Raw genomic sequence first — 15425 nt, forward strand, 5'->3', positions numbered from 1 at the left:
TATTATTAAATAAATAATAGTAATACTAAAAATAATAATGATGATACTAATAAACAATATGTAATGATTCATACCATATTGTTCATTCATACCATACACATATATTATAGTGCAAGCAAATAATAATAAATGTAGTAAAACAATAGTTATAATAATAACAATTACTGTAATGAAAAGGACAGAGAGAGAGTTTCTCCACTGAAAGCATACTAGTACATTGAAAGAAAATACCATAATTTTCCTAAGACTGTTTCTTAAACTGTAAGGATTATTCAACAAATAAGAACTACTCTGAGGAAAGTTACAGAAACGTTTTGAACTTATGAAAAAAGGTCAGCAGTTACATTTATGTTTTTAGCATCTTAGTATCTGTAAAAACCTCTTCTCAACTGATTTTTTCCAACTGCTATACATCACTATCTTAACTGCCCACTGGAAGGTGATAAATCCATGTTTAATCCTTAACCCTCCACTGAGACGCAATCTTAGGGTGCTCAATGCATAAAAATCTCTTTCCTTGGAATGCTGCAGCACACACTCAGAGAATGGAGAGATTTCCACAGGTTTTGTTTCTCTACATATGCATTAAATTACAGTTTAAAGAACCTCAGCCAGAGAGTATATAATACTATATGTATTTTTACACCTGTATTTGTCCTCCTGATCTTACAGGGCTGTGTCTGTCACCTGCAGCTGAGTCGCATCAGTGACTAACACAGTTCAGATTTTCCTATTTTTTATTATTAGTAATTTCTGGTTTGAGTGTTTTTCATAAAGGCCTGTACATTTTTATACTGAAAAAAGGTAATTTCAGTATTGGTCCAGAATTTTAAGGCTAGATTTTGCAATATATAAGTCAAAATATCAAAATTTCATAAGCTTCTATACATTTTCATTTTGAAATAGTGTAGAGAATTGTGAAGTTTTATTATTTCACCATAAACAGTTAATACTGTCACCTGATTAAAAAATATATTTTCTAGAATTGATATTCTGAATCCTTCTCTAAGAACAGATCAGCCCAACATCTGACTAAGTTGTCTGGCAGTACAGCTTCACTTCAAAAACGTTCTGAACACTTCAGCAAAGCAAATATTCACATAAGTAACGTCAATGAATATGGTGTGGAGTTAAATCTTACATAGATCAGACAGCATAACAAAACATTCTGGCAGAAACTGTTTTTTAGATTTACCTTGGAAGAAGACATGGAAAGAAAAACATTTCTACAAATAACCAACACCCTGGCAAACCAGGTTCTGAAATGGAGCGAATAGATAAAATTTACCCTATATGTGTCTCTGTAGTTCTGCCTTCCCCACTGAACACACATCTGGCTGCTAGGATATCATCATAGCTAATGTCTACCGGATATTTCACAGGGTAGAATGCCTGAAAAAGAGGATGATTCACCACAATCAGGAAAAGTGCTTCATATTCTCTCTGTTAATAGACATTGATGAGAAGGACGGTGCTACACATCTGAAATGACTTCTGCATCATAATCTAATTGTGATAATACTTGGCAATATTCACTTCCAGGAGCACAACAGCCATAACCACTGGAAACACCATGACGCAAATCTGTGGACATGTGATTTCCAATTCAGTTTCTCAGTTTGAAACAAAGATAATTAAAATTTACATTCAGAACTAAAAAGAACCCAACCAACCTGTGGTAGTTGTGGACTCTGCCTCCCAATCAATGACCATTGACCATTTCTCACTCTGTATCCACTCACTACTTTACCTATAAGATATGAATATACATGAGAAGTGAGATATACGTCAAAAAATATGTAGCTGGGTCAGCATTTTTCTGTTAGACATTTGATATTCCTATGTTACTCTTACCTAGTCTGTGTGTGTGAACTCTGTAGGCAAAAAGGTGCATTGGAGACCTTTTGTAATGGCAGGCAATGTCTGCATCAACCACTGTGAAAATATGACAGCAATAAACAATGACAAACAGATCATTTATCAAACAGAGAAAAGTTGAATTACTGTACTTCATTCAGCATGGTTTACAAAAAGCATATGTACAATGGACAGCAGATAATTTCAAAAGATAATATATAATATCTTATATTTCTGCAGTGTCCATCTCAAGCTATCTGCAAAGAAAAACTAATAAAATATAGTCCAGGTTACTTGAAAATTACTTAATCTGCTGACATATATATAAAATATTTCTGGCTGAAAGCCAGAAGAACTTCTTTCAGTGTACACTACTACTATTTAACAAGTAATACATTTACTTACAGACTAGTTGAGGGTTGCTTAAATAAACATAGCTATGGTAAATAATCTAATCAGGGGAAAATTAAAATAAACTGATATAATTCAAAACTGATACAATTTACAATGAAGTCTTGATTATAAAGGCCCTGACCTAATTTAGATTTAGACAAGAGGCTTCGTCACAGAAGCGGTGTACAATGTTTACAGGGTAGTACTTGTGTTAGGTGCAGTAACAGTAACGAAGGAAGAGCCTACAGAAAAATCCTGGTGCCTTTCTGAGAGATATCACCACACTTCCTGTTTTAACAAATTTCATGCTCCACTTAAGAGCTGTAAATTTGACTGAACATAAGAAGGAAGTTATCAGCAACTACAGAACAGCTTGCTTGCCCTTTTCCCTCACCCCCCAGCTGAAAAATTAAATTCCTACACTGATCAAATATTCTTGGGGATAGTGGAGGATTAATTTGGTGGGTTTTCATATCAGAGAGCAAAATATTTTTAATTTCAGTTAAAATTAAAAAATGTTTCAAGTTGCTGAATTCACTAAACAGCTGGAGTCAGCTGAGCATTTGACAACCTCATCGTATTTAGGCAGCTAACTGTGAATGGAACAAATGGTACTCTTGGTTATCTCCTTAAAAATTTGGTATAGCAGAGTACAGTCAGTGTCCAACTTCCTTCAAACAGTACATCCCATGCTAGTCAAAGAAAGGATTTGGGGAGCTTCCAAGATGAGGTTTGATAAAATTCAGGATTCTGAACAGAAACAATTTGGAAACTTTTTATTACAGTTTGGGGTTTCTTTAGCATTTTGACCTTTTAACCAACTAGGACCTTTACTCCCAACATGGGAACAAAAATCTTAAATAGCAGCTCCTTACTGGTAGAAATTAATTTTTTAAAACTGAATTCCTACTAGAATCACAAAAGTCATGAATGACATATGAAGAAGAGTCCTAAGCAGTTTATGGCTTTTTAGAGGGGAGAGGAGGAATTAGAAAAGAGGCATGGCATTTTTTATAAAATATAAGATGAAAATAAATTAAAGAACTACTCATTATTATTTGTGCACATTTTGTTCATACAGCATTGATTGCCTTTACTGATGTAGCCATAGGGAAACAGATTACAATCTTAAACATAACTACTTTTTTCCTAATTTGTTCAATCAGTCAAATAAATAATTTGTCCATCTACATATCAGTAAGTCGCTGTCAAATTTTCTTCCACAATAAGCAACAATAATAGATCAGATGCTGAAATCACATAATCGCTTTGTAAAATGATAACTCACCTTTCTTGCCTGGTGGTATGACCGTGTTCACAGACATCATAAGATACATTCCTGCAATCAAAGGCTGCCTGCAATGGAAAATGCAAACTCTGGTAAACAACCTCTGTAAAACATAACTGCAAGTGACTTAATATCCAATACTATTTCATACCACCAATTTCCAAACATCAGATTACATCTTAAACAGGTCTCCTTAAAACAAAGCTGTTTCAAAGCAGTTCCCCTCTCCCTCTATTTTTTGCTACCATTTCTAAAGCATTTTCTGCAAAGTATGTGAAATAGGACAAAGCTATCATCTGCATAATTGCTGTTCTCATCCCAGATTTCTAAATATGAAGCTCTTAAACTGTATTAACCCAGTACTCATAGCACAGCTGTGTCAAATTTCTTAGCAGAAATGAAATTTTTTGCCAATGGATGACACGACTTCGTAATTCTTACTATTGTGAAGTATGTATTATTTTTATTTCAAATGTTTTCAATGGAATCCACAATTTCTAATCCAATAAAAAAATGGGTAAGAATTTTTAAAAATACTCACTTTTGATGTGTCAGATGTAAAGTTACACCAGAGCAATCCTTGTGTTTATCTGTACAAATTGTGAAAGTTTCATCATTAGCAACTGAATCCCTGCAAATTACTGCATATTAACAAGATTTTTCTGCTATGTAAAAAATAACAGAAAACAATACAAGTTTTAATCTTACTGTGTGCAGTAAAATTATTATACTGTGGAAATACTACTGAAATTTGCACAAACCTGATCATCTCAGTACTGCACTTGTAGAAATCCTAATACAAAGAAGAACTTCGGTGGATGAAAACTACTGTACTAGAAAATTTAGATCTTTATGAACTAGCATCTGGGAAATGAAACGGTATCATGTTTACAATAGTAAAAATAGAAGTTTTGTTTCAAATAAATTTATATTTTGATCAAAGTTAGAAAAATGAAAGGTTTGTGAAAAGCAATAATTTTAGAAATTAATAATGCAGCTGCCAGAAATCCTTGTAATGAAAGTCAGCAGGTGAACCTGATATATCAATACAGACAGCAATTCTACTTAAAATTGGATATCCCAGAAGGTGAGTAAAATAGCTAATTCTTTTGTTAGTGCACTGTATAATCATTAGGTGATACGTTTGACATTTTAATTCAAAGACCCAGTCGTCTTGACAGTAACTAAATTATAGCTGGCCAACTTGCTCCTTTTTAAGCAAGTTTCTTTTTCTAATGTTCATATAATAATAGCTGTAGTTAGAAGATGGATCTAACTCCAAAGTAAGTAAACAGAACATACTGAAAAGATATTATCCAACAGTATATGTTTCAGATAAGAAAGAGATCAGAGTATCTATAGTAACAAGCAGTAATTTCTTTCTGAGAGTTTTTCCTCCCATAAATAGCCAGATGCCAAACTGAAAAAGTAGTGCGTTTGAACAGAAAAAAGGATAATAGCCAAAGTAGGACAACACATGGAAACTTGACAGACAACTTGACTTAGAAACTGTCAGTTCAGTTTTTCACACATTAGCTATTTCAGTCACCCCACATGTCACTAATAAAGGCTAATACTCAGTTTGCTTTTCACCATCACTGATAGTAGAATTTACAAGAATTTGTTTTCACTATGTTCACAAAGTAGATCTGTAAATTAATGTATGCGTTATTCAATTGAAATAGCTCCTAACACAATTTCACTTTGTTCTCATAATGCTCACTATCATGGCTTCTATAAATTCTTTGTTACTCCAGGTCTGAGCATCCCAATAAACACTTTAGGATTTAAAAACTGGAATCACTATACCACAGTTGCATCTTTACAAATAACAACAAAAAAATCTAAGTCTTCATTGTACACAGAAAAGAAAAATAAGAACAGTAGCTCTTTCATCAAGATTGCTTACAAGAATCAAGACTACCAAATCAAGAATCCAAAAGGGCCAAATAGACTAAGTTATTAGGACAAAAGAAGGGGAATGGTAAGAAAACATTCAAGAGAAAGAGAAATGAAACTCCTTTTCAATGATTTTAGAAAAAGTTATATATATATATATATATATATATATATATATATATATATATATATATATATATATATATATATATACTGTTCATCCTCTTCCCTCAGGCAATCCCAATACCTTAGTGCTTGCTGCAAAGGTCTTTGTAAAGTCTCTTCTGCCCCACTCTCCTCACTTTAAACTAATTTTTTCTTATTTATGTAGCACAGGTGACACTCCAGAACTCAATTTTTATAAGTTCAATATTTTTAGAACTCTGCACTGCATGAATTTCAATGGAAATTGGACAATGCTTGCTTTCTCTCTGAACACTACTACTTAAAGCAATAAAATTTAAAATTTTAAAATGCAAACAGTCATTTTGTGTCTCTCAGTTTTGGAATTTTAGTTGAAAACAGCACCATTCTATCTTTTGAAAACAGCTGCAAAATTATTCCCAAGCCATCAAACTCATATCATATTTGAAAACTTTAGCCCTTACTAGGTCATAGTCATAAAAGTAGCGCATGGGAGGAGGGGGAAAAAACCCTCGAATATTATTTCTGTTAGGTAATACTAAAGTATTTTGACACAATTTGAATTTTCAGAACATGCAAAAAATGCTGACTGCATTTTCATTTAAAGAGAGCGATTTAAAAATGAACTGAAGATAGTTGGAAAGTTGCTACTAATTATTAGAATTGTTATATTTAAGGCAATCATCTAAATCAGCATCAGGAGAAGCACAAATGAACTTCAAGTTCATTTGTGAAGTATCTGATCTGCAGTGCTGTGTTAAGAATGAAATAATGGATGGATACATTAGTCTAAACCCTTCAGGAATTCCTACAGTGCTTTATAATTCTGTTTGTACTTATATTTAGCCATAACTGAACTAAATGTTTTTCTAACAACTACAGAGGGATGCTGGAACTGATGTTTCCCTCCTTCTTCTTCCTTCAGTTCACCTCTTTGAAAGACTCAAAGCTTTGAACACTTCACCAAATAATGCTGACAAGTTGTGCTCTGCCTTTTGTGTTCTGTGCAAGTATAACACAATCATATTAAATATTTCCTGCCTTTATTTACCCATACCAAACAAAGCCAACGGTGCATGTTACACTGGCTTCAGATTTTAAGGATACAATTTTTAAAAATTGGGCATGACAACATTGCAACGATCATTTGAAGTTTACCTGCCAATAAATGTTTAAATGTTTTCTAGGAGAAATACCTCAAATACTAGAAAAACTCAACAGTTTTTCAAATTGAATACTCACACCTGATGTGAAGGCAAATTATGCTAAAGAGAAACACTCTTCTTCTGTAAGCTGATTTTGCTAAGACTTTTGAAACAAGCCTGACAGGCTTTCTGCTAATCTGTCTATCCAGATCTACAGTCCTGAACTCTTCAATTACATGCATGATAATCTGCCACAGACACTGAGACTTCTAGGACTTCCTAGATACTTAAAATTTTATGGGTTTTTTACTCATAAAAACAAACAGTCTTCAAAACCTACCTTCTTTGCACTCTGAGTATGGGGATTATAAATTACTGAGCACTGTGATCAAACTATTTATTCAGCTTCTTCACTGCTCTGTTTCTAGTATTTCATGGTGCTATACTCATTCTAGTCACCATGCATGAGTATAGCACTCATTCATGGTGACTAGAATACTTACAAGCTCCCACTGCAAGAGTGGCACTTTTTATGAAGGTCCAAACCCCTTGTTATTTCAAAGTCAGCCCTTGATTTGCACCAGAATCTCCATATACTGTCTCAGAATTGGCTTTGCTTCATTAAAGGTAAGAAGTGGCCTCAAAGGTGAGCACAACCCCTGAGCAAGGCAATTCCAAAGCTAATGCCCATGGGGAAGTAACTTTGTACAAGTTATAATTATTGAGTAAAGAAATGCAGCACAAGAAATGAACTTGAGGTACGAGAAAAGAATGAGACAAATAGTACGGCATTTAATATTGTTATCTAATATTGGATACATAAAACTACCTTAATTTGTTTTTTTAATGCAAGTCAAGGTGCTTGTAATTGCCAATCTGTTCACTCATTCAGCATCAATTCAGTAAAATTTATTTTTAAAAGTCTAGTATAAAATATGGAATGAAACTGTACCTTTACTCAATTTGTGAAAAACAAAATGCAAACACAGACTCCCCAGTGACATTTTCACAACTTGCTTTCCAAACAGAAAGGAGACAATTGTTGATCCTTGTTCAATATAAATTTTTTAACAGATGAAGACCTCATAAAGGTCACAGATGACTGATTTGCTAAAAGGATATAAAAATATATCATAGCCATGAATCTGTGTGAGTATGAAAAAGTAATTTTATTCAAGATGCTGGCATATTCAAGAGAATGTCAAAGAAAAGCACACCAAATCTAATGTTCAGAGTAATGTTCAAATGACAATATACAACTCACATTCTTATGAGGAAACAGATCTTTTTAAGACATCTACTAGCTTGGTGGTCAAAAATAATTGCTCTCCCCAAACCGAAAAAACCAAACCTTAAGACAACACCAAGAACCCTGCACCCCACTGAGAAATAATATGTTATTATATGCAATGTGGGTAATTCTTGCAGAGCGTGAGAGCAGGGAGACATAAATCTACTCTCAGTGAAAAGCTGGGGGTTAAAATAAGCTGAGAATGCAAGAATGCATTGTTTATTGTGCAAAAAAGAGAGAGAACAAGAATGGGAATGAAAAAAAGCAAAAGCTGAACAAAGATTAAAGACTCCCTCATAAATTTACTCCAAACATATTGACAAAGAATTATAAATTGCTGCAAACAATGCAACAGATACACACAAAACAACAGAATGTGAAAAACTTCTATTTCAGAATAGCTAAAAGACCTTATCATTGATAATTTCTAAACACTTTCATTCTTGGTGATAACAATTATTTTCTTACATGTGCTGAAAAGGACTAAGATAATAATATGGCAGATTAGAAACAACATTTATCTTTATTATAAAAGGGACGGGGAAAAAACCCCAACATTCTAGACATTAGAAAAATACAGTATTTTTTAAAATTCAGATTCAAAGGTGCTTACATAGAATAATAAAATAAGACCAGGATTACAACAGCACTGCATAACCCTACAGCCCAAGTTCAAAGCTGACTAGGTCCCTTTACAGACCTAAAGACGGCTAGATTTACTTCAATTTGAATCTGAACTCAAAACCCTTGTGACTATATAAAAAGGCAGACAAATTTCTGACAATTTTTTACTTGTTTACTTGTTTCCACTATGAGGCATAACTCCACAATAATTTTTGCTTTTATAATATAAAAAGCAAAGAAAATGAAATAGAGTAATCAATATTTTTCTAAGATGGCTCTTCACACATTTTTTTGTAGAATGTATTTTTGTTTCTCCAGACTAAATTTTAATCTGCTTACTTTAGACAAGGTACAATAAGTTTTATTTTGTTATCTGAAAGTAAAGTGAATATCTAAATATGAATTCTTAGCTCAGGATTATAGGCAAGAACAGATGGAAAGCAGAATTATTCTAATCTTATAAAATGTCCTAAACCTTCATAGTAGTGTTCAAAGATATTCAATGCATAATTTTCAACTAGTTTCACAAGTGTTTTTAATTTCAGGAATAACTTAAAGGGATTTTTCTTGTAATTAGATGTCTGTTGATAATGACAGGCATAAGAATAGAGTCAAAGCACAAGAATACAGTCACTGAAGATCCTATGTAAGCCCATGCAGTTGTTGCAATTCAGAACAGATGATAAATGATGAAACATGCTCAGTTAACTTGTTATGCTTTCAGTAGTACATCAAGGATTCTGAAGCGCTGTTCAGAGTTTACTATTCTGACTTACAAGCAATTACAAATATAAAATATTTGATTTTATGTAGTAGTTATTTATGTATTAGCACCCAATTTTACTTCCTATCAGTTTTGGAGGGAAAAATGCTGTAGATAAAATCATCAACTCTCATGTTCAACTCTTCTAAAAAGAATATTCTTCATTTCATTAACCAGGTATTAAATTAATTCTGTCCAGCAAAGGGCCACAAAGATTATGAAGGAATTGAAGCATCTCTCCTTTGAGGAAAGGCTGAGAGAGCCTGTTCAGAGAGAGATGGATCTGAAGGGATGGTGCAAAGAAGAGGGAGCCAGACTCTTTGCAGTGCTCAGCGACAAGACTAGAGGTGATGGGCACACACTGAAACACAGGGGGCTCCGGCTGAACACAAGGAAACTTTTTCACTGTATGGGTGACTAAGCACTGGCAGAGGTTGCCCTGGGGTGCTTCTACCCCTGAATGTACCCGACACAGGCCTGGACAAGAGGCTGTAGGTGGCCTGCTTGAGCAGGGAGGGCATGGGTCAGATGACGTCCGAAGATTTGTTTCAATCTCAACCATTATGTGATTCTGTGAAACACTCAATGACAAGAACAACCATATTGCTATGCTTGAAATGAGCATTTCAACTTAAAAAAATGAGAATTAAAAAAGCCAAGACAAACAGACAAACAAAAAAAAGACACTGTCTCCACAAGTTACATTTTTCCCAAGCAGAAATACTGCGACTGATTGGCTTGTGAATATTATTTACTAGCAATCTACTCATGTAAAATGACAGGTTAAGTGTATTCACACCTGTTTGTTTCAACTTCATTAAACAAAACACTGAATTATACATGGAAACCCCAAGTTTCTCCCCAAACTTAAAATTATTAATCTACTTCTAGATTACTTTAATTAATTTGCTCCACAGTTTTTGAAGAAAAAAGTGGTGTTCACAGTTCAAATATTTATAGAGACAATAGAGTTTATGAAGTCAAGTTCATACAGAAACTGTACTCCAAAGATGACCACTGATCTTTGCAAATGGCACTAACAGAAAAATTATTTTCTACAGGTAAATATTTTTGATGATGTAGATGATACAACTTACAGAGCAAATTTCCAAAATGCATACCTCTAAATGCACTAACATCTCCATAGTGTACCTGGAGAACAAAGTATCTGCTACCTGTTTCTCCTCCAACTCTGAATCCAACACCTAAAAGAAGGAAAATGTAAAGTTTTCAGAAAAAATAAAATGTAAGATGATTCACCATCACTGACAATATAAAAAAAAATACAAATCACTTTACTGGCTAAGAGTGAATGGGTAGAAAATTTCAAACAACACTGAAGAAAACTTTGTCCTGAAACCCAGGAAAACCACCAGCACATGATCCCAAACAGACTAAGAAGCTAGGACCATAACTTGATTATGAATAAGGATCTGCTTTATGCAGAGAACTCTCTCAAAGAACATTAATACAGATTTTTTAAAAATCCAAAATAAAAATGAAGTCTTACTATCCATGGAGGATTTGGTGAACCTTTTATTTCTCATACAATCTCTGCATGATATAAACTAATTAACACTAACTTACTAATAAGACATTGAGAATGAGAAAAGAAAAAGGTCTGCAGTAAAATATTTTTAGATTTAAATTAATATTATATGCAGAAAAAAATCTTGAGGAAATTATGCACATATATTACTTGATGAGAGAAGCAAGTACAGGCACAAAATACAATAGAGAAGCTTGAAATAATCTGAAAAAATGAAATTGCAAATTATCACCATCATGAAAAGGGATTTCTCTAAACCAATTCTACAATGAACATTTTTCAAAAGAAGCAGAAAAAAAATTTCTTTGTATTTGGTCACAGTAAAATGCAAAGCCACCTTATAAATGGGCCTGCAGCCTCTCTGTGCACGAATGAGGAATCTTTACGAATACTCCCTACAAACCTCGTATTTTTGCACAGCTTTCCAACAAGAAAAGTATCAACAGCTGGGGTTTAACAGTAAAACTTTTACATAATATTTTAAGTACAACACATTGACAGAATCCTCCATGTAACAACTTTTTTTAAACTTGACATTCTGATAATCAAATCAAATACATTCATGTTGGTAAGTGAGTAAATGGCTTATTTAAAAAGGCATTTTCATTATACTGCCCCTGGCTATGAAAATGGGCAGTAAATGATGAAAGAAAAAAATACTTAGAATTCAAGATATTTTCAGATCAAGGCTATACAGATGGTAGATATTTCTAAGACTCTTAGTGGTTATTACAAAGAAGCACTTCACCCTATTTTCCAGACATACCACTCCGAGTAGCTTAAAATGTTTTGATTTAATTCAGTAGGGTTGTCTATTATACAAGAAAATGGGTATACAAGCATGCTGCTCAACTGCATCAAAGCATTAAAAATGAAAAACACATTAAATTTAAACAGTAAAAAGCCAATATTTCAACTGAATTTGTGCTTTCCCAAACAAACAAAAATATTTTAATGTAGTTTGTGTGCTACTGAAAGATATGTAAACGGTAACCTTCTAGTAACATATAGTAGGAAATTCAAGACTAATGCTATATAAAAATAATCAGTATGTTATGATAATTATATCTGTCATTTTTGTCCCTATAAAACCCCTATAGAAACTCATAGTGGTATAGCAAACAGAACAAGCAAAAACCCACATATATTAGCTAGCATAATACATTTCATAGTTAATTAGGTTGATATTTATACAGTTTCTATCAATTAGACATAATAAAAATATTACAGGATGTTCTTAGATATGCCAGGTTCTTACTTCCATGTCCTCCTTTTTCCCCTGCCCCTGCACACAAGAACTCCACATTAAAGGGCCAATACCTTTGGGCAGCCTGGTGGGTGGAGCATTTCTTGCCCAAGCATACAAAATGTTAGATTTATCTTTGCATGTTCCTTCATCACAGTCCCTAAAAACATGAGGAAAGAAAAGGTAATATAACTTTTAAAGTTCTGAAGACAGAAAACATCAGGTGAGTTACATGCAAAATCACTAATTTTAAGATCTATGAAGATTTTTTTTTAATGAGTGCTAATTAAACACAGTTATTTTAATGCAGATTGCTTTCATGGATATTGGTATATGTTCCAATTTCTTTTATTTCCCTCCCTGCGCATTAAGGCAGTGTTAGACAGTTCTGATGGGCCCTGTTGGCCTATTAATCATTGATGGAAAAAATGAAGGAATGTTTTATGGTGAAGAACGGTATGAAAATTTCTAGCATTATTAACTCAAGTGATGCAAAATGACGATGGCTGCCACATTCACACAGAGGAATATGACTCATGCACAAAGCAGAAAAAACCCCCACCAAACTGGTAATTTAAAATTAATTTTAAAATCATTGTCAGAAAAAGTGACGGAAAGCTGTATATGAACCCAAAGATTGAAGGCTCTCATGCCCTGTCCTTAATGCAAGCTCATTGTTTTAAGTTAATTCTTATTCCACTGCACCATTTCTTGGTATTCAAAACACAAAAATCACACATATACACACACACACAGAAGAAACAGTCACCAAAAAAATCCCAAACAAACAAGCACCAAAAAAATGCCAACCAAAAACCCAAGGGAAAACAAAAAGAAAAAAGAAGGGTTTGCCAAGTTAACAGGCCACAAACTGGTCACAAATATTTACAGTAACAGAGAGCTTGAGTTGTCCCTAGCCTCTGCAGCTAGCACCCTGCAGGTGACACGGAGGATGAAGAATGAAGGACTCCCAAAGACTGGAAAATTCTAGATACCTTAAATCTGCAAGAACTGGTAAGCCTGAGGCAGAGACACCACCAAGTCTCAATGGACAGACACAGTCGTACAGACAGCACAGTGTACCTGGACCACATCCTAGAAGGCACTAATTGCTACATGTGGGGGTCGGCTGCATGATGATACACACGGATAATCAAACAAGGGACCCTAAGGAGCTTTCTGAACACCCATCCAGAATACACCTCTCCCTCTTTATCCTGAATTAGGGAAAAGGTTTATTTACGGGGTGTATTTGTATCTTTTTCCAACGGCAAAGCATCCATGGCCCTGAGCACGGAGTGTAGAAGGTGTGCAGCATACACAGGTATGGCTTTTAGAAAGCTTCACCCTGAAACTATTCAGACTACATCAACAGACTCAAGCCAGATGCAACAAAGGTTGGCGTCTATGGCAATATTTCATTCTAAACCATTTGTACAGGCTCTGCTCTGTTTATCACTGCCTGTAAAATACTTGGGAAAACATTTGCATATGTAAGACATGGTTTCAGTCACCTGAAATTGTGGGGGAAAAAAAGAGTGCCACACAGTGTGAGGAAGAGTATAAACACAAAAAAGACCAGGACATCTAGCAGATGCAGCTAAATCCTGTTTCTGCTGAGAATGGCTAAGCCATATGTGCAAATGATGATAATGCTTTCCAGGTATCTCTAAGAGATAACCAGCTCTTCTGACATGCGTATCAAACCACATCAGCAGGATATCCCTTCCTTTCATCCCAGTGAGCTTTATTGTGGCCTAGCTACTGTATTTAATTCTGACTGAAAGCTCTGACATAATCCCGAGAGTCTCAAGAGAAAGGGGAACACACCACTACTTTTTTAGTAGTTATACTCACAACACATATTTCTAGACCTTCATAACTGTTTGGTCACCTTCCCCTTCAAACATGCCCACATACCAAAGGACAATCAAAACTTACTTCAAGATAAGTGAAATGTTTTGATGGATTCAGCTGCAACTGAAAATTATGCAGCTTCCCACTGCTACTATACAAAAAACTCATAAGACTTCATGGATCTAACCTAGTATTGAGCTGTACAACCTGGGAATGTGTTGAAGAGATTGTTTAGGAGGAATGCCAGAAGGAACTACAAGCACAGTCACAGCTTTACCACCACACTTAGGGCACAACTGCCTTTAATTCATACGACAGTATTTCTAAGAACACATTAATTAGGAAAAAGCCCTGTGCAGGCTGCTTCAAACTTTCTTCCAAGAAACTAGCAGAATGAAGGGGGAAGACTGCAGGGAACAAAGATGAACTACAGACCCTGGTCTTTCATTTCATTTAAAAAATAGTTAACCATCTCATTTTGCCATCAATGATGATCTTGAAACGTTAAGTTTTCAGAAAAAACAAACCTAGAGGAGATTGCAAAGAAGAGGTAATAAAATACACAGATTGAAAAGCAGGGAGCTAGTAAAAAGTATAAATTTATCTAACAAAAAAATCACTGAAATTCATAGCAGCTTTGCATACAAAAAATGAGACTCAAAACCAAATGAGTGACACTGAATTCTTTAAAAATGGACTATAGCTGCATATTATACACTATTGTGCTAAAAACTCATTTTGACTTAAAATTTGCAATTGAGTGGGGTAGAAGAGAGCTTACTGACTGTTTCTTGGATCTTTGTGGTTTTTGCAAACTCTCCTGGGCTTCCCAAAGGCATTCTCCTCAGTCTTGGGCAAGCTCAAGAGCTGTTTTTGTTAATGACACTGAGGTTTTGACTGATTACGTAGACTGAAAGTAAAATATTTCACTATGACAGCAAGATCAGTGTTTGGCTATCCCTTCAGCAAATTTGCATTGGTTATGGTAACAAATAACTTCTTTTATTTCTTTCTCTATTACACTGCACTCCTGAATACTAATCAATACTTTAAAAAAAAGGTAATTGAGGTGATTGATTAAGACAAATAATCATTTTTAGCTCTTGAATGTTGCAGAACATTCTGGGGCAATGGCAATGGTAAGAAACTACACCTAAAAACACAATTCCTGCTACTGTCCCCACTCTCTCTCATGCAGTGAAATAAAAGTCCTTCTAGTCATGACATCTTTTGCAACCTCTGCTGAACTATTGATGCCAAAGACATTTAAACCCATTATTTCCTGCCAACCGAAACAACTATCTGATAGAGGAATCACCAGGTGGCCATCTATGACCTGCACTTATACATTTGTTTACATAAGATAAGT

The 15425-nt window shown here is 34.4% G+C and overlaps 1 protein-coding gene across 9 annotated transcripts in view; it reads right to left on the reverse strand.

Moving 5' to 3' along the window:
• Positions 1-15425, reverse strand: part of PAM (peptidylglycine alpha-amidating monooxygenase) — a 119084-nt gene that overhangs the window by 35489 nt on the left and 68170 nt on the right. For all 9 annotated transcript variants that reach the window (XM_059873330.1, XM_059873329.1, XM_059873328.1 and 6 more), the window contains 7 exons: positions 12274-12359; positions 10526-10609; positions 4080-4128; positions 3539-3606; positions 1855-1935; positions 1674-1750; positions 1289-1392 (listed from right to left, as the gene is read on the reverse strand). In XM_059873330.1, coding sequence (XP_059729313.1) covers positions 1289-1392; positions 1674-1750; positions 1855-1935; positions 3539-3606; positions 4080-4128; positions 10526-10609; positions 12274-12359 — 549 coding nt within the window. The remainder of the gene's footprint in view (positions 1-1288; positions 1393-1673; positions 1751-1854; positions 1936-3538; positions 3607-4079; positions 4129-10525; positions 10610-12273; positions 12360-15425) is intronic.

The sequence above is a fragment of the Haemorhous mexicanus genome, chromosome Z (genome assembly GCF_027477595.1).
Source record: "Haemorhous mexicanus isolate bHaeMex1 chromosome Z, bHaeMex1.pri, whole genome shotgun sequence".
Lineage (NCBI taxonomy): Eukaryota > Metazoa > Chordata > Aves > Passeriformes > Fringillidae > Haemorhous > Haemorhous mexicanus.